Here is a 21,110-nt window from a genome sequence, read left to right as displayed (position 1 = left end):
GTCTCCATGTTCCTTTGCTAGGGTTGTCCTCTCTACCCTCTGTTCACATGACAAGTGTTCAACTTCCATTCTATAGCAGCCATATCTGGAAGCTAATCCAATCAAAATCTTGTCAAACCTTCCTTTCTGTGGCTTCCCTGGTGGCGCAGTGGTTGAGAATGCCAATGCAGGGGACATGGGTTCGATCCCTGGTCCCGGAAGATCCCACGTGTTGCAGAGCAACAAAGCCTGTGCGCCACAGCTACTGAGCCTGCGCTATACAGCCCAGCGAGTCACAACTACTGAGCCCGTGAGCCACAACTACTGAGCCCACATGCTGCAATTACTGAAGCCTGTGTGCCTAGAGCCCGTGCTCCACAACAAGAGAAGCCACCACACTGAGAAGCCCACGCACAACAATGAAGAGTAGCCCCTGCTCGTAGCAACTAGAGAAAGCCCATGCACAGCAATGAAGACCCAATGCAGCCAATAAATAAATAAATAAATAAAAATTTTTTTAAAAAAACACAAAACACACAAACCAGCATTTAAAAAAAAAAACAAAACTTCCTTTCTCTCCTAGTCTTGTGCTGTTCCAGAACTATAAAACACAACATGCAAAATGCAGAACTGGACAGAGATATGAATGCTGACATGCAAGGCCCTCAGATGGACAGCCACCTCAGCTACTCTGCATGCTACATTACCAGTGTGATCACTCCACCACCCCGCTCCGGCCAGGCAATAGTAGTAAGATAACATCTGTGAGCTTGGTTATTATGGGAATGAAACAAATCACAAATACTCCATTCTAGAAAAGCACCTTGACACCCCACAGAGTAAGATTCAGCCCTCCACTTCAACTCGATCTCGTGTCACATCACTTCTCATCACCCCACTTTCAGCCAGTAGATCAGCTCCAAAATCAATCTAAGAGGTACATGAATGGTACATGTATTTTTAAAATGAGCTTAAATTATTCATTCTTCCACCAAATTGTTAGTCTCAACAAACTCTTCACAAGAGTCTGACTGCATAAATAGGTTAACAAATACTTCAAGCTTCTGTATTATACTTCATATAATCAACCCAACATCCCCTGAGGCTTTGACCCAAGAAACTGTTGTGAATGTTTGTTTTACTAGCTAATTTGAATAACTTTCTTAGCTAATTCTAAGCATTTCATTATAATACACAAAATAAGCTATAATCAACCCACCTTACAATTCAAACAGGTCAATTCTTATAACGGTGCCATAAATCTAAAGATTTCTAACGTCAAGTAGTCTGAAGTGTTATTTTTCTATCTGACCCCAGTTCTCTCCTTGTAGAACAAGAAAAAGGCAGCGGATTCCATCTGCTTAAGGAAGGCTAAAAGAAAGCCCCAATACCCATAATTAACTTTCCTTCACAGGAAGGGGGATAATGAGGCAGTTAAAAGCACACACTCTGAGACTCAGGCCGTCTGGGTTCAAACCCTATGTTCCCCATTTATTAGTTGTGTGACCTTGGGCAAGTTACTTAACCATTCTGTGCCTTGAGTTTTCATCCATAAAATGGGGAAACTAATAATACTACTTATGTCATAGGGTTTAGTGGGAGGATTAAATGAATTAATATATGTAAAACACTTAAAAGAGTACCTAGCACATAACAGTATATAAGTGTTTGCTCTCACCACTGCCATCATCTTCCTAGCTAGGTCTCTGAATCAAGGGAGATACTCCCCATCCTGCTATGATAGTCCTACAAGTAAATAAGGAGAAGTGAAATTTCCTACCCATTCTGGCAACACCACAACAGCTATCTTTAACAGTCATACACAGGTATAGTAAGAACTGAGACTCAGAAAGAGAGAAAAGATAACCACACACACAAATGAGAAAATGTAGGGCCATTGAGCCGGTTTCTCCCTCCTAAATGGAAAGAGTCCCAGTGGTCAGAGAGATTTTGTGCATGTTCCACAAATATCCAATTAACTCCTGGAGAAAACTGGTATTTAAGTAAACTTTTTTTGTTGTTTTTTAAACAATCTTTATGGGCTAGTGGAGAGAAACTACCATTTACTCTTTCTTCAGAGATTTCACCCTTCACAAATAGGTAAATAGAATGTCCTCGGACAATGATTTTTGACAACATCCACCTTTCCAAAGATTGTAATGCGGCTTCTCTAAAAACCATGCTTTTCCTTAACCAGAATCTCTCACTGGGAGGTTTTTATATCAAACATTAACGTTGGAATGCTAATTTATAAATTGTACCTAGCATTTGAAAGCCCAGTGCCCAAATAATGATGCCGTTGAGCAGCACATCTCAAATGATCCCCAGAACTCACCTTGGAAAACTGCAGCATTCTGAATAATTAAGAACTTGAGCTCCATACTTGCAGACTGAAGCAGTTGTTCCATGTTCAATCGTGCTGTTAGTTGGTATTTTTCTTCCATCTTTCTTGAGCAGCATGTTGGGCCCTTAGGGAGACATACTTGCAAATCTGATCCTGAAACAAACAAGTTTTTCATGTTTCAGTAAGCAGAATGTCACACCCACACACACACATACACCCACACACAAGGCAAACAGGGCAAAACAATGCATTTCTTCTAAAATACAGTAAAGGGACTTCCCTGGTGATGCAGTGGTTAAGAATCCGCCGGCCAATGCAGAGGATACGGGTTCGATTCCTGGTCAAGGAAGCTCCCACATGCCGCAGAGCAACTAAGCCCATGCGTCACAACTACTGAGCCTGCACTCTGGAGCCCGTGAGCCACAACTACTGAGCCCGCAAGCCACAACTACTGAAGCCAGTGCACCTAGAGCCTATGCTCCGCAACAAGAGAAGCCACCGCAGTGAGAAGCCTGTGCACCACAATGAAGAGTAGCCCCCGCTTGCCACAACTAGAGAAAGCCTGCGTGCAGCAATGAAGACCCAATGTAGCCAAAAATAAATTTATAAAAAATAAAATAAAATACAGTAAACTCTTGATTACTCAAAAATAGTGTTTATCTTAACTAATCCCTGCTTTCTCCCAATTATCCTTATGACTGATTCTTTTTGAATAGCCATAAGAATTAATTGCCTAGGTTTGACTCATAAATTCTGCATAAACTAATTTATAGCACAAAGTATACGTCATTGAACACCAATATTTAATTTGTCTGTTAAAAGATCAACCTTCACTCCTACAATTTCTTTTTCTTGATTATAATTTATGAATGAGAACACAACCAAGAAGCAATTTTCAAACTTCCAGTTATGATTTCCTAATGAAATGTATGTCTGGCCAATCCAATATTGCTAATATTAACATTCAGACAATCACCAAAATCCCTTACAACTCCAACAATCCTAGGTCTATCACAAATGTCAACCTCTTGTTCCTCTGAATTCCTGAGCTACCTCATCACCACCTCCCTTATGATGCAGAATGCGTTTTTATTTTTGTATGTCGATAAAGACTTGCCAAATGGATAATCTTCTCAATCATTCCAAAATGAGAGAATCAGAACCCCTTCTCAGTCCTCATCCAATGTGAACCTTTGCAGTCCTCACAGCTGACCAATCCCTCCTTAAAACAGTCCCTCCCTTGCTTTAGTGAATCTACCCAGCCCATACACACCCAATACATCCACATACACCCCCTCTGCTGCTATGGCTATTCTTATCCGTCTTTTCTTGCTTCCTCTTCTTCTGCCTGTCACATAAATGTTGTTGACCTTCTTTCTCATTCTACCTCTCCCCCCAACCCCAATGATCTTATCTAACCCCTGTGATTGCTGAACTCTCTAATCCTGCCTTCACCTTTCTTCTGAGCTCCAAAATCCCACATTTTCAGCTACTCAATGGGAATCTCAAATTCAGCACACGCCAAACTGAACTGAATATATCCCACAAGCATACACACAAAGTTGCGTCTCCTGTATTTCATGTCTCAGTTCAGGATTATCATCTACCAAGTTTCCCAATGATAAAAACCCTTTTTGTTGTTTTCAGCTCTTCACTGGTGACTCAACACAGTTCTGTGTGCATGGAAGTCATCAGCATATGAAAGAAAATTGAAGCCATGGGAGTAGGTGAGAGTCATTCAACAAATATTTTATTGGGTATCCACTTTGTGCCAAGCACTGTGGATACAGCAGTCTGTAAAGTCCCTGCCCTCGTGCAGCTTATATTCTGGGAGACAACAAGCTACATATGTAAGGTCAAGTAGTGATAAGCACTACAGAGAAAATAAAACTAAGTAAGGAAGGGGAAACAAACTGTGGTGTACACATACAGTGGAATACTACTCAACCATAAAAATAAACTATTGATCCATGCCACCACATGGATGAACCCCAAAAACAGTACGCTTGGTGAAAGAAACCATATCTTAAAAAATTACGTACTGTATGGTTCCATCTAGAAAGTGAAAATTAATCTATAGTGACAGAAAGCAGTTCAGCAGTTGTTGGGGGAGATGGAGGGCAGGGAGGGGGTGAGACTGAGGAAATTTGGGGGAATGATAGACATGTCCATTATTTTGATTGGGATGATTGTTTCATGGCTGTAAACATGTCAGATTTATCAAATTGTACCCTTAAAATATGTGTAGCTTATGGTATGTCAATTATACCTCAATACAGCTACTAATTTTTTTTAATGTTTAAAAAAGAAAGGGATATAGGGAATGTGGTGGTTGCAGGGTCGATTTTATTTGTATAAGGTAATCAGGGATGGCTTCTTTCATAAGGTGACATTTGAGGAGCAATGAGGGAAACAAGGGAGAGTCACATGATTTTATATCCTCTACCAATACTAGCAAATATTAGGGCTCAGTGAATACTTAAGTCCAATCTGCTTCTTCTATAACTCCTGTTTTACTCAGACTTTCCTTTCAATAAGCACTTCTTGAGCTCTTTCTGTGGTGGCCATGAAAATGTGCATCTCAGACCTCCTACCATAGGAAGTATAACTGACTAATGGTCCCAGCTGCTGTGCTCTGAACTCACTACCATGTTGTGCCCAGGCCACAATCCCTAGGGGCTGCCTCCAGCCAATGACTGAGCATGGCAAAGATGCTAAGGCCTGTGAGACACAGAACTTTGCTGACAGGCATTTTGGCTTAAGGACTCCCCAGTGACCTTGACAAAACTTTCTTAAAACTGTACTGCAGGGCTTCCTAGGTGGCGCAGTGGTTGAGAATCCACCTGCCAATGCAGGGGACACGGGTTCGATCCCTGCTCCAGGAAGATACCACATGTCACAAAGCAACTAAGCCCGTGTGCCACAACTACTGAGCCTGGGTTTTAGAGCCTGTGAGCCACAACTATTGAGCCCATGTGCTGCAACTACTGAAGCCCACGTGCCTAGAGCCCATGCTCCACAACAAGAGAAGCCACAGCAATGAGAAGCCTGCACACCACAACGAAAAGTAGCAACTAAAGAAAGCCTGCACACAGCGAAAAAGACCCAACAGCCAATTAAATAAATAAATAAATATTAAAAAAAAAAAAGAAAAAGAACATTTAAAAAAAAAAAACTGTACTGCAGTTTACATTCATTCTACTCAACCTTTCTTCCTTCCCTCTCCCCTCCACAGGGGTCAGACCTACACTACAGCTGCTCCTCCAGCATCCTTCAGCTCCCAGCTCATTTCCTTCCTAAGTGTTTTCCCCAATAAATTCCTTGCACAACTAGTGCTATATTGGCATCTGCTTCTCAGAGGACCCAGGCTAACATATCTTCTATGTGCCAAGCACTGGGCTACACAGTGGAGGTACAGCTTTCAACAAGAGAGACGTGGTCCTTACCCCAAGGAGTTCACTGTCTAAAGGGGTTAATAGAGATGACTACCTAGTGCATATAAATGAGTGCAATAAAGTAACAGAGTTACCTACAATGACAAAACATGTATACGGGTTACCCCCCAAAGTGGGGACACTCCCAAAGTTCTATAAAGTCCTTGGCAAAGTAAGCTTTCATAAGAAACATCAAATCTTACTGAAGTGAGGCTGGAAAGCATATTCAGACATTTTAGACAGCTTTAAAAAAAAAAAAGCTGGGGAGCACTAGTTAGCCCTAAGTTACCAGAAAATTTACCTTTATTACAATGTCTGATTTCCCTAGGAATTCCAGTTATCATGGCCTTAATGTATGTGTCCAAGTTTTCTTAATTTAGAAATGAAACTCATCGAGTTCAACCTCACATGACATCACTGTTGGAGTCCACAGTATTGACTCCAAGCTCTCTACACCCCCCTCCTCAAGGGAGCTGCTGACGAAAGCAGTAAAGGAGAGCACAGACAATACAGATCACCAAACCTAATCCAGCACCGCAATTTATAGTACTGGATGGAAAGGTGATATTTAATGTGCCAAAATGCAATTTGGGGTCTGGAGACAGAGAGTTCAGATTTATCTCCTATAAATGTCAATCTCATATAGAAGCCCTAAACCAATTTTAATAGGGTCTAAGCTTAAAGGCTTTACGATGATCTTCAGAAAAAGAAGAAGAAAAAAAAAAACCCAGCTAGTTCTAGCTCACTGTGTTCTTTCTATACGAGGTTACAAAATGTAATGCTATTCTAGAAGTAGAAACTGATGCAGTTTACTGGACCAAGAAGGGAAAGAGTCCCCTTGGGGACAAGTGGCTAATCTAGATTTAAACAAGGGTAGTTGGGACACATGTAGGTATGAAAAATCCCATATAGCAGGGACTTTCCATATATCAAGTTCCTGTCCATTTAGCAAGGTTTAATTTATTTTCTTGGTAAATTGATGCCTAAGTAGTGTTTAAAATATCTATATTTGCATACATTTATCAAATTAAATGTTATAGATAAAATTCTTTGTGTTTCTAAATTTTCATTAGTGATGATTTCCAGTTTTCAAGAATGGTAGGGTTTATTTGGCAGGCTGACTGTTGGTTCTGTTCTTCCTCCCACCAGCTCTAGCGAGTGGGAGTTATAGAATAATAGGGCTCAGATCTTTTCTTTGTGAAGTGCTATGAGTTGCTTACATCTTAGAAAGTAACAAACTGCCACTCAATGTACCAACAGAAGCCCAGGAATGACTCTTTAAATCACCATGACACCAGTTTGGTTTGCCTTAGAATGGTAATTTATAAATAACTTAGAGCACGCTTAGGGCACCCCTTCCCTGACTTGGTCTTAGGGCACCCCTTCCCTGACTTGGTCTAGTCTCATCGTTGTATCAACTCCTACTACCTCAAGAATTTGGTTAGCCAAAATCTTTAAAGGACTAAAACCTCAAATGAGAACTTATGGGAAAACATGTCAGATGTCATGAAGAAAGGTACATGTTATATCCAAATATAAGAAATGCATATATAGCAATATTTATCCTCCCTCCAACTTATCACTGCCTGGTTAATCAATAAACCAGTACAACTGATCTGGGGGCTAAGAGTTAGCTACAGATTTGAGGAAATAAAACATCTATAAACTGATACAAATTCAGGGTTTCCAAAGCACGAAGGAGAGAAATAAATGCCAAAGGGAAAAACATTTTGTTTTAAGTAAATTTCATATAACTCACAGGCCAGCTTAAAATAAGCCTCAGTACACGACAGCATAAGGAACAAAGTGAGCCAGAAGAGCTAGACATACCTAAATGAAATGACAACAGTGAAATATAACCATCTTAATGCATGAACATGCGCGTGAAAGAAGCAAGACAGAAAGAACACACAAAACAGAAAGAAATAGAGAAAGAATTTAGAGGGGAATCCTCATCAACAAAACAAAGAATTTCTCTGGGAACCAAATCCCAAGTGGGATGAATAAAAAGTAGAACCGGGGGCAAATGACTAAGGAGGTACACTGAGAACTGGTACATACTTGTGTGAATAAAAGCAGAAAGGCCAATTCAAGAAATAAGACGCAACTTACAAAAGACATAGTAAGTAGCAAAGCATTCTTTAAGTATGTCAGGAACAAAAGAAGGTTAAGGGAAAATAGCTCCTTTATTAGATGGGAAGGAAAAGTAATCGCGGATCACACTTGTCAAAGAGGTGCTCACATTTTTTTTTGTAAAAATGGAATTCAACTGGGAAATGGGAATAGAGACAAGCAATATAGCCTGGGATGGAAATAAGGAGAAGACTTAGCAATTGACTATTCAAATGAGTGAGAAAGGTTCAACTCTTTAGGGCTTAATAACTTGCATTCCCAGATGCTAAAAAAAAAAATTAACTGCAGTCATTACAGGGCTGCTAGTTCCCATTTATTCTGGAGGATTAAAAAGTACCTTCATACTATAATCTCCTCTCCTAGATTTTTAGTTCCTGAAGAGCAGAGAATGACTCCCATCTCCTTTGGGTTGCCCCGTTGATCTCAGCCAGCCCTGTGCATGCAGTGGTGCTTTAATGAGGGCTGCAGACTGAGAACACCAGTAAAGTACTTTCTGTCTGTCTGATCTAAAAAGAGGGAGTGGAGACAGGAGACCCTGAAAATGTTACATCTGTATGCTTAACTTCGATCTTGGAAAAATACTTATTATTTTTTAAAATATTTATTTATTTATTTATTTATTTATTTTGGCATGCGGGATCTTTCTTGTGGATGGAGAGCTCATAGTTGCTGCTTGCGGGCTTCTTAGTTGTGGCACGTGAACTGTTAGTTGCGGCATGCAGGCGGGATCTAGTTCCCCAACCAGGGACTGAATCTGGGCTCCCTGTGTTGGGAGTGCAAAGTCTTACCCACTGGACCACCAGAGAAGTCCTGGAAAAATATTTTTAAATACCACAGAAATCAATTTCCAAATGTCTCGAAGATTCACAAATAGACGCTTCACTCGAAGAAACTATGAAATAATTTATTTCTAGTTATTTTGAGACAATGTCTTACTTGCACATTGGGTCCAGTTCTGAGTCTTACAACTGAGAAGGGATATTTGAGTTACAGAAGCTTTTCTCTGGAGGATTATTCCCACGTGCATCCAAGCTGGGCACCCTTACCAGTTGCTTTCCCTTCCAGAGGCTAAATCACACATGGTCCAGAGAAGTCTCCCTCCTGATGTGTACTCTTGTGTAAGGGGATCTCTTAGGTTTGGCCACTTGTGGCCTTGCCTTCTTGACCTATAACACGGACTCTTTCCTTTGGGCCTAGTTCTTGCTCTTTTTTGGCCCCATTGAAGGACTTGACACTTTAGACAGCTTCTGGTTTCCCTTAGCCACCTCTGCCAGGACTGGGACTGCAGTTCCTCTTTGCCGTGCAGTCACAGGTGCACCACACTCACTTGGAGACCCCATTCAGGCCTGAGCCCTGTCCCTAATTGGAGGAAGACAGTGAACACTGTGTTTGAGGCTGTTTAAATGTATCTGTTCTATTGGATTTTATTCCAAGTCAGTGAGTATTAACGGCCTGGAGGCTAGCATCACCGGAGGCACTAGTGGGCAGGAAACAATAAAACACTTACGGCTCCTCTGGTCAAGTAGCTTACAATTTAGTCCTAGCCCCACCACTTACTAGCTTGCAAGCAAGGGTAGATTATTTAACCTCCACATGCCTTTTCTTCCTTATTATCAATACCACTTACCTTGCAGAGTTGTTGCAAGGACTGAGTGAGATTACACATGTAAAGCTCCTAGCCTACTTGGTACAAGGTAAATATTCAATATATGTTAAGTAAAATTAAAATAAAATAAAAATTCAAGCTAAGAGACCAGGCTTTCACACACAAAAATAGCTAGAGCACAGTAAAAGTTGATACATGGTTAGGTGACAAAATATGCAGTATATTTTCTGAGGTGATAGAAATAGTCTATATTCTAATTGGGGTGGTAGTTACATGGGTACATAAATTTGTCAAAACTCAGTAAATTCTTCACTCAGAATGAGTATACTTTATTATTTATGTTATACTTCAGTAAAGTTGATTTTTCAAATATGTAATATAGACAACATTTGTTAGATAAGTAAATGCTCACCAGAGGCTCTAGGGGGTCAAAGAAGACTTCCAGGAGGAGGTGGGGCTTGAGCTAGACAGTAAAAGATGAGAAAGCATATGGGTGAAATGTGTTTGGCACCAGTGGAATAGTGGGGCAAGACTAACCTGCCTGGAGAGAAGCTAGAATCTGGGGTATAGCTAGCTCATCAGGCAAGATGCACCAGAGTCTGAAGGGCCTTGAATACAGACAAAAGACTATGGGCTTGACTCCATGGACCATAAAGAACCACTGTTGAATCTCAAGCAGAGGCATAGTATGATGAAAGGTGCTGTTTAGGAAGATTAGTCTTACAGCTTGAAACTGGGAAATGGGCTAAATAACCCCTCAAGGTCACTTCCAGCCCTCTGATTCTCTAATTACCTTTATTATGTTCTATATGTTGGTTATTTTACTACACTGCAATTTTAGCTAATGACTATAACTTGTCAAAAATCACATTTAAAACACACTAAAGAACAGAAGATATATTAATGTAGACCTTGATCCTTATACTTTTCTAAAAGCAGATAGAACGTATTCAGATAGCAACAGAAGAGAATAAATCATCAGTAACAATGAAAATTGAAATCTTTTTCATATATATACATATATATCTATGATGATTTGACACATTTTATTGCCAAGGTCTGCTTTATGAAGAGCAGATTTTTCTTTTTCACTAATGAAGGTATGTTGTGCTAAAAATAATTATGTAATATTATCATTAAAGTAATATTAAGCAAAGGAATGAATGATATCCAAAACTGGTTGCTTCATGACTTATAGGGAAAATAATAGATGCCTATTAGAATTATCCAAAGAATTAAATGCAGGTTGCTCTACTAATGAACAAAAAAAAACATATCAACCACTTTTAAAAGGTATTTTTTTTAACAGAGGACAAGTCAATTTGCCATCCAAAAATATTAACTAATTTCCTTAGCATATAATAGTGACTTGCTATTACAATGGTGCCTTTTCCCCTAATTAATCATTATCTAAATCAAATCTTACACGCTCATCAATTTCTTACTAATCAAGATAGGAATACAGATGAAAGAAATGGCTGCACTTGAAACCAATGGGGAAAGTGAGGATTGCTGGTGGAAGAAATCGTCTTAGGGAACCTAGATGAAGGTTACCCTTCTGTTATTTAGCCTGAAAGAACATGACCTTGCAGAGGGCACACCTGGATATCACGAGCTCAGACTTTAAGTCAAAGCTTGTCCCCGGGGCCGCCACAGACTCTGCCTCTGTAAAAGGCACACCAAAATGTCGCTACCACACTGGAGTACTGGAACTTTAAAGCAACCCTGGAGATAAGCCATTCTCTAAGCCTGAGAATTCAAGAACGAATTACCTTTATCTCTACTGCCAACTGTCAATTAACTGCATATCATTTCATGCCCAGTAAAGGTTGAATCCCTAGATCACTACACTCTCCCACAAGGAGGTTCTTTCTAGACCACGTTCCCAACCAGCAGTCATCATGTGCTCTGGGAATACAAATTCACTGATTACATTCAGCCCGCCAAAGTGGTGAACAATTCATTCATCCAGCATTTACTGAATGCCTACTTTGTGCTAGGGTCTCTGCCCAACCCAAGGAATACAATAATGAACAGGACACAGTCCCTGCCCTGGAGTTCACAGATTGGTCCAGGAAACGGACTCCCAAATAACTCATAACTAGAAACCACTAAGTCACTCTGGACACCTCATTCGCCCTCATCCCTTATAGCTAACTGTCCCTAAATCCTACTGGTTCTGCTTTTTAAATATCCCTCATCATTCCCTTCCTTGCCATCTTTGCCTCATCACCTCACCTCTTTTCACTTGGAAAACTATTACAGCCTCCACACTGGCCTTCCTGCCTCTACCCTCTCTTCCACCTAAGCCCTAGAGAGATGTTACTAAAGTACATATCTGATCACATCCTTCTCCTTTCTAAAAACAGAGCAAAGGCACAGGGGTGTGAAAGTGGGTGGCATATTCAGGCACTGCCAAGGAACCTGGTAAGGCTAAAGGGAAAAGTGAGCTGGTGGAAAGTGGCTGCGGCCGGATGAGGAGGAGCTAGCTATGTGAGCCCTGCCACAAGATGATTCCTAGTTATCTTTGGCTATTTTTTGTTTGTTGTCTTTTAAAAAAAATTTTCCAGCTTTACTGAGGTATAATTGACTCTGCATTATCTTTGGATTGGATTCTCACAGGAGAGAGTGTTCGTGGGAGCAGAGATGTACTCCACAAGCTTTCTGTCCTTTGAAGTCTCATAGCACTCTACATCCTTTATAAAGACACTTCTCAAACTCTCTAACTAGCATCATAATTATATTTGCATGCCTTATCTTCGCGAGATTTAAGTTCCTTGAGGGAAAGACCCTTCACTGACTCATCTTTGTATCTCATGGGGCTCGCTGAGGTTTGGGCTTGATGCCCTCCCCTTTGACTTGGAAACAATGCCAGAACTTCAGTTTTAAAGGAACTGGGTCAGATTAATTGATACTACTAGAGCAACTCATAGAACAGTATTCCAGGGAAAGAGTCCTCAGAGCCCAAGGTGGAGATCTCTCTCTCCTCTTCTCCCCTCTTCTCGTAATCTCCACCCTGCCCCCCCCCCACCCACACACACACATTATCTAGACAGCAGAAAAACCCTAATAAAAACAAAATTGGGTTGGAGGATATGCCAGTTGGGATAAACAATCTTTTAGAATTCTGCCAGAGGGACTAAACCAAGGCAATTTTCCTGTCTCCTAGTCACTCTTTCACTAACTGTTATTCTACTCAGATAAGTAGCGAAGAGTCCATCTTTTAGGAGATGTATAATTTTTATTTTTCAGATACAATCTTCAAATATGCAGACCTGAAGCATAGCTGAGAATTTCAACACCCTAGGCCCAATCTAAGCGCTAGGCCATTTCCTCTGTGTCTGAAATCACATCGCGGGGGAAAGAGCCCTTCCCTAGCAAGACTAAAGTGTTATTATCTGCTCTGCTACCAAATCAGCTGTGTGACTCAACCAAATACCTTTTCAAATCTGGGCCTGACTGGATGACCCCATAGACAATTTCAAGTCTGAGAGTCTAAGTTTCCAACTATAGGTCAATCGATAGTGACTGAGCCCATTATAGACCAGACACTGAGAGGACATAAAAGAAGCAAAGGACTTGCTTCTACCCTCCTAAGAAGATTTTGTCAATAACACTTGACAATAGCTATACATGAACATGGATATGAGGCCAAGGCAAAGACCAACTCAGCCTTTTCAGTGCTTCGCCCCATGTGATAACCACATTCCCTTTTATATACCCCTTTGTCTCCAGAGGCCAACTAATGTCAGGTAGCTTCCTGACGTTGCATGATGTTGCACGCAGAGGTAAAGGGAAGGACTCTGGACTGGTCCAGGTTGTGAACCCCAACTTCACCACATAGCAGCTGTGTGATCTTAAGCGGGTTACTTAATCTCTGAGCCTCAGCTTCTTTATCTATAAAATGGGAACAATAACACCTATCTCTCAAGGTGGTTGTGAGAAATAAACTCCTATTTAATGTTTCCCAAACACATGCCTTCATTTCCTGCTTCCCTGTTTTGTTCATGCTATTTCTGGAGTGCTCTTCCCCTAGCTTCAGCCATTAAAACCTTTCATCCAGAAGGTCTCTCTCAAGTGTCTCTTTCATAATGTTTGTGTCCCCTCGCCCAGGTACCCTCTCCACCAAATAAACCCCATGAGCTGTCAACTCTCAGAATTTTCAGCACACTTTGTACTTCTAATACTGCTTTGCAATCTAGCTTTTATAGCTATTGTTATACTTTTATTACCCTACCATTAAATCGTAAGTTTCTGTAGGCAGGAACGATATCTTCATCATCTTTGTATTCCCTGACATGGCATAGTACCCAGAATATAGTAGACACTCAATAAATGTTCGTTGAATGGATGAACAAATACTCAACAATTAGACCCTGCTTCCTATAGATAGTAAGGTCCTTATGTCTTGAGGCATTCAAGTATAATTCAGGTAGCAATGTCAGAGATACCACAAAAGGGAGTCCTACATTATGTAGCAAGCTGGACCTGGTGACCTCCAACATTCCCTTCTCTCTGCATTTCCATGAAGACCATACTCTAATTCACTAATCTCTTTACATGCCAAGGTTGTCACTGCCACAAATGTTAGAACTGGTCCTGTGTCATAAGCAAGTGTGACAGCATTTCTTCAGAGAATGTCTCATCTGTGACAACTATATATTTACCATTCTGCATGCAAATTGTACCTAAAACTCAGTATACCTGACCCTATAAAGGCAATCTTTTGCTTCACAGATGTCTCTGGCTTCTAAAACTCCCTGTACCTGATGTTTCTGCAAACCACAAAGACTAGGTACAAGTCTATGGTAGACTGAAAGTACACCATCACCTTGAGCCTACAGATCCCATGAAAAGGTTTTTCAAGTGACTAATAAGCAATGATTGCCTTCTTATGGCTAAAGTGTTTAGAAAAATATATTTTTTAAGGAAAAAAAATCCAGTGAAGCCGTGAGTTAAGAAACAAAGTCCATGCCGAATAATACGGTAGCCTATTCTGATCCAGAGTGATTAGGTAAGTCATTTCACTCCCCAAGTCCTCGATTTAACCATTTAGAAAGTGAGTCGACAGCAGTTGCCACCCACATTCCTTCCAGGAAACACACTGAAATTTTACAACCAACTTTAAGCTTCCCTAGAACAAGTTCCTCTTAGAGTAGAGAGCTCTGGTAAATTAGTATGATTCAGAAAGAAAGTTCGCTTCTGTGGTAGATTGAATGGTGCCTCCCAAAAAGATTATGTCTATATCCTAACCCCTAGAACCAGTGAATGTGACCTCATTTGGAAAAAAGAGTCTTGCAAATGTAATTAAATTAAGGATCTCAAGATGAGATCATCCTGGATTATCCAGGTGGGCCCTAAATCCAATGACGTGTCCTTATGAAGGACACACAGAGGAGAGACAGGAAGAACAGAAGGCCATGTGAAGACAGAGACAGAGATTGGAATGACGCAGCCACAAGCCAAGGAAAGCCTGGAGCCACCAGAAGCTGGAAGAGGCCAGGAAGGATTCTCCCAGAGTCCTTGGAGGGAATGAGCCCTGCCGACACCTTGATTTTGTACTTCTGGCCTCCAGAACTGTGAGATAATAAATTCAGTTGTTTTAAGCCACCAAATTTGGGGTAATTTGTTATGGCAGCCCTAGAAAACTGGTACACCCTCTCTCTCCCACCTATAAGTATCTGCCTAGTAATGTCTAAATGTTTCATCATGGGTGAGTTACTACTTTGGTTAAGCAATTTCATCAGGTGTTGTCTTAAAGTGCAACATTCCTTGAGTAATTCCCTCACACCTCAAAGCTAAAGAGTCCACCGGGGAGCTTCCTCCAGCACAGGAAAGAGGGGGTGTGGTGGGGGAGTGAACCCAGAACTCCTGGATAGGGACGAGGGGAGACGCAAAGGGAAAGATTAAAAAGAAGGTTAAACGGACACAAACCAAATTTTATCTATGCTCAGCCTCGAGAAAGTCATATTGACAAAGCCCAAATGTTACTTTAACAGCAATAATCCCATACTATAAAACAGAAGTCTTGCAAAAGCAAAAAATAATAATATTGCCTCAGTCCTCGGTTCATATTCCAGAACATCCGTTAGGAGGGTGCTCAGACTAATCCAAATGCCTCATTCTCACTGCTCCAACGTTTTTGTTTTCTGAAGCCTGATAAATTAGGTGTATTTTGTATACATGAAAAAAGTGTTTTATGCTATTAGCGATCAAATAATCACAAAGAGAGCTGGGCAACAAGGGAATATGCCTATCAGTCTGGGCCTCCAGCCCAACCCTGAATTTGGTAGGAGTCTCTCTTCACATTACACCTGCCCTAGGCTTTCAGCACTTCTAGAGATGTTGTTTAACCAGCTCCCAGGGAAATCGTTCTGATGCCCAATTGCCCTCACTGTTAAGATGCTTCTCCCAGCTCTAATGGCTAACCTAAATTTCAGTTTCAAGCCATTGCACCTTGTAATTACTTTCTCAGCCACTGTAAATAATCTGTGCCCTCTATTTTATCTTTCCCCTTTCCCTATGATAGGAACCTGTGGAAAAGGGAGTCGGTTGCCTTGTTAGTACAACATACACACTGCACCTGAGCAAAATGCAACCGAAAGAAAATCAAACACTCGCTCTTGATCCCCGAGTGAGAAGCAACGTTATTGATCTTTTCCTTTCTCCTCTCCTTCAGCTGATCTGAGTGTCTACACTGACATGCTCTAGTGCTGTGGCATTTATGCCATCTTGGGGAATAGCTGTGTAAATGCTCCAGTAATTTTATACATCTGCATCATACTGTTGTGTTAGAACTTGAGTATCTGGGGACTGGGAAGGACAGATTTTCCTCCTCCTTCTCCTCCCCCCCCCACTCTCATGTAATATGAATCAAAATCTTCACTAATTGGCTCTCCTCCCGCCTGTTATTGAAGTCTAGACTTGGTGGCAACCCCTTCTGTGGAAGAGATTTAATGAAGGAGAAAGTGCATGGGAGGGGAGTTGGCAAGCAAACTGCTGCAAAGCAGCTATAAGAAACTTGGAGACATAAGGAGTTTTGGGTAAGCTGAGACTGGAAACTAAAGGATATTGTTTCCCACACACACACACACACACACACACACACACACACACACACACACACACGTTGGCGAATTCACTTTGCCCTCAACCAAATGTTTCCTAAAACTGAGGAAATTTTAAGTTATTAATGCAACACATAAAAGAGTTTTCAATGATACTCAGCAGTGACTTTTTTCCTTCTTGCTTTCTTTGGGAGCTATGAAAAACAAAAATAAATTACCCAAACAGGTGATTTGGGGATTTGCCTTCCATTCCCATGATTTCACTGAGAAACTCAAAACTTGCTAATAGTAACTTCATTTTCCTGTCAAGCTGGGGGTGACTCAGATACAGAGCTCTCCAGAGCCCAGTGTGGGCTCTAAGAGGCAGTGCCAAGGGGGCTCCAGATCAAGCTGAACGAACCAAGCCTGGATCCAGGATCTCCCTGTGCGCTACTAGTCTTATATGACCCGCCTTCAGAAAGCCACCACAGCAATTTGGTTCGGGAATATCTGCCTCATTTAATTTTTACTTTTTTTCAAGAACTGAAATAAAGTAGAAATGACATGGGAACTATGGAGCCAGTTCTCCCCAAACCGTGCTGACCATGCATGTATGTCTAAGGAGTACAGGGTTCAAGGTAGCTGATGCTACAGTCAACTAGGGCAGTGATGGAAACAGTGTGATGCAATCACTGAGGCAGTTCAACTCAGAGACGATAACCTTCACTGAACAGGAAAATCAAACACCTGTGACCCCAGGCTCCTGAGCTGCATTTGGGATGCAGCATTCCCACAGATTCAAGACATCACTCTTCCTGTGCCCTCCTCTTTCCCCTCAACAGATACAGAGACCCCTCCATACATGGTCCTCATCTGTCTCCATGTCTGCCTCCCCCACCAAGAACAGAGAGAGGGGAGTTTTTTACTTCGAATCCCCAGCATCTCACACATACTGGGTTCTCAAAACTGGTTTCAGAAGTAATCCCCAGAAATGCTGAGCCCACCACAAGAGAAGGGATGAGGAACATGGTTCTGAAACCAGACTAAGTGGATTTAACTCATTGTGTAGCTGTTTGACCTTGGACAAGTCACTAAACCTCTGTAAGCCTGTTTCCTCATCTGTAAAATGGGAGAAGTAACAATACCCACCTGGTAGTTCTATCGTGAGGATTAAATAGGATGTTGCCCATAAAGGGCTTCGCACTGTGCCTGGCTCAATAAATGTTCATGATTATTAGCACCGCCCCCACCACAGGTGCTCAATAAAAACTTGCTGAATCGAAGTCACACCAGTGGGAATGACTAGCAGATGTGAAGGCGGCCTGAGTTTTTTTTTTTTTTAAGGTTTTTCCCCACCTCACTCTGCACCAGATGACCTCTGAGAATTTTTTTCTTTTTCTTTTCTTTTTTTTTCTTTTTCTTTTTCTTTTTTTTTTTTTTTTTTTTGAGAAAAAGGATAGATAGGCTCTGCGGATCTTCAGTTTTTCATTCAGGGCAGAAAACCACGTCTTGCAAAGCCAGGCAGAAGATCTTCTGAGAAATATGACAAGGCTATTAAAAACCCTAAATGAAAGTTGTGTAATGAGCATGAATCTGAATACATTTAAATTTCCTCTGGATCCAGTAATTCCAGCATCATCCTTATATATTTTTAAAGTGTTCTTTTGCAAATGTGAGGAGACCAAGGCCCTAAAAGATAGCAGAATTTCTCCAAGGGTGGGGGTTGCGGTGAGGGTGAGGAGGGGATGCACAATTGTCATGAAAAGTAACCCCTGAAAATGCACAGGATTTTATTACCAAACAGATGCCTAAGGAGATTACTAGATTTTTAGGGTCTTTACTATCAAGAGAGCAACCTGCATGCCTGAAATAATTAAGAAGAAACTCAATTATCTAGTAAACTGAAATTTCAAACCACCCTGCTTACCTAAATGAGAAAAGCTGCTTAGACTAAAGCGTCATTACTTCTACTTAGACAAGCCTTAGCAAAGATATACAAGGAGCTAAAGAATGGAACCCCACATTCTTCCCTAAGCCACAACAATGCCTGTTTATGTAAATAGGATTTTCAATAACAGAACGGAATCTGAAAAAAAATGTTTTCATTGTTGTCTCAAAAAATGCAAATGCAGAAGATGAACGTCAAGGGGCTTTCACTAAGATGGGCACTGAATACCCTAAACTATTTATTCTATGCGAGTCTGAGCCTGGATTCCAAGTGAATCTAAGAAACGAGCAATGACTCTTTCTCCTTAAAAAGGTCTGAGTACAATATGAAGAAGCACAAAGGTTTCTCTGACTCCATGAATGTTGAGTGCATACTTATTCAAAAACTCAGTTTAAAAAGAAAACAGTAGTAGTAGATACCTACTTACCTTTATTCGGCAGCCCCTTCCAAAATCTGGGCCAAAATAAATACCTTTGCCTTCATCATCATCACCATCTGACAATCAAACACTCCTGCCGCAGGACCATAACAACCTCCAGGCTCAAACTAAAAGCTCATTAAAGACTATATGAAGGCTATTTATAGAAGAACTAAACAAAGAAGGAAAGAACTACTAGCAAAATTAATTAGACTGTTCATACTTTTGACAACTATTACTATTTGTTTGAACTCAAGTGTCCAGCTCCTTTACTGACAGGTATTGATGACAACAGGGATGCCATATATCCAGAGTTTTAAACTGACCCTGTAGTTTTTTGGCTCAAGAACTCAGGTTTTGACCTATACTCTGTATATCAGCCTTCCTGTTGCTGTGTAGGCAGCTGATAAGAGGCAGAAATCCTTCTTGCTCATTAGGCCATTAGCTGCTGTTGAGCAAAGGGCTCAGGGAGTGGGGTGTTCAGTGGCCCAGAGGAATGTGCCAAACTCCACATATAAAGCCAGCCCCGATTTGGGGTTAAGAATTTAACCTTAAAAGGCTGACAAGTCATAAATTTGCCTGAGGTTCATATATATGTGTGACTTTCACAGTTTATATTTCCTAGCCAGGACTCAAAGTCAAAACATGCCCCTGATTAATGAATGGTACTAATTGTTATTCCTGACTTGAGAACATTAGTCTTTATCCAAAATATTTTCTTAAAAAACACACAATCTCATACTTAAAACTCTCTGGCTTAGGGGAGTTTGGATAACTGGTCAGAAAAAAAATAGGAAGAGGAGTCTAATGTTATCTGTTACTTGGTGCTACCATTTTGGTAGTCAAGATTGACTGAAAAGCTTCCATTTCACTGTGTCCATCAAGCAAAGTGCAAAGGAATGTCCTCCAAATCTAAACATCTGAGATAAAGCAACCATCTGTAAATCCACACAAAAACTGAACTGGGGCCCAGGCCGGGGTGGGCGGGGGGAGGGCTAAAGTTTCTTTAAGCACATTTTGTCTAACTTATCTTGTTAAATATTTATACATAACTACATAACCTAACAACCTTGGCCAAGCTTGGAAGAGATAATAGATACAGGACAAACCAAAGATCCCCAAAGTGTAAACATAAAGAAAAAAATATCAAGGAATACTCCAATTGGAATACACTCTCTAAACTGTAGTCAAATTTGAAACTAGGACACTAAAATCCTACAAATGAAACAATGTCCTGAAATGTGGTAACTTCATCAGGGAAGTTAGCCTACAAGGTAGGTGTCAGTTCTACCCCACACTAGCAGTCATTCAAGGGGGCTCCCTTATCTTTAGAAAAAGGAAAGACATTCAGTGTAAAGATTTCTAAGAACAGAGATGCAATTTGCATTCATTGAGAATTATGACAAAGTGAGAGAGAATGTAAACCACATTGCAACGATCTGAGGTATTCAAGTCAGATATATTTAGCCTTGTCCTATCTGTACAAAAAGCCTTTTACATACTCAAAGTTCTTAGAAAGTGGAATGTAAATTAATCAGTGCATATTTTAGACCTCTTCATTTCCAAAGTAAGGAAATGAATTTCACAATATCCCAAGAGAAGTAACCAGGTACCCAAACCAAATATGTGGGCAGAAATGCAAAGTGTCTTCTCTCCAGAATCACTGAGGGCAAGCGGATGTGGAGGAGGCAGAGGAAGATGGGGGAATAGAGGGGAGAAAAGGAAATCAGGAGTTACAGGAAAAGGAAACACAACTTAAAACTCTAAAAGAGAGAGGAAAATAATAAAACTTTCCACTCATCTATTTTTTTAAGAGAACAAGAAACACAAAACCATTCAATAAATATAGCAAACCATAAAACACCTTCTGTTCTAAACTATAACGACTTGAGAGAGTGTGAGGGTGGAAAAGAGGAAGGCACAAAGGGAAGACTTGGGGAGCAGTAAGACAGATGACGAAGGCAGGACCCTCAGGAGCTTTGGAGGTATCCTGATCCTCCAAAGGGCCATGGTGCGTGTGCACAGAACACCCACTCGTCCCCTTACCGTGGGTGTCAGAGTAACTTGGGCTACTTCTTATCACTACTCTATGAAATGTTGATGAGCTTTTGGGGAATTTTCCCAGAATTGTTTGCTGGTAAAACATCTCATGGCTACTAGGACCTAACTTGAAAATTAAAACTGAATGTTGTTGAGGGGTGG

At 40.9% G+C, this 21,110-nt stretch overlaps 1 protein-coding gene across 3 annotated transcripts in view; it reads right to left on the bottom strand.

Moving 5' to 3' along the window:
* GPC3 (glypican 3) overlaps positions 1-21,110 on the bottom strand; it is a 453,743-nt gene that overhangs the window by 419,559 nt on the left and 13,074 nt on the right. For all 3 annotated transcript variants that reach the window (XM_057718111.1, XM_057718110.1, XM_057718112.1), the window contains exon 2: positions 2,315-2,476. In XM_057718111.1, coding sequence (XP_057574094.1) covers positions 2,315-2,476 — 162 coding nt within the window. The remainder of the gene's footprint in view (positions 1-2,314; positions 2,477-21,110) is intronic.

This window comes from Hippopotamus amphibius, chromosome X, assembly GCF_030028045.1.
Source record: "Hippopotamus amphibius kiboko isolate mHipAmp2 chromosome X, mHipAmp2.hap2, whole genome shotgun sequence".
Classification (NCBI taxonomy): domain Eukaryota; kingdom Metazoa; phylum Chordata; class Mammalia; order Artiodactyla; family Hippopotamidae; genus Hippopotamus; species Hippopotamus amphibius.
The sequence above is the reverse complement of the archived record's forward strand: the minus strand, read 5'-3'. Positions and strand labels throughout refer to the sequence as shown.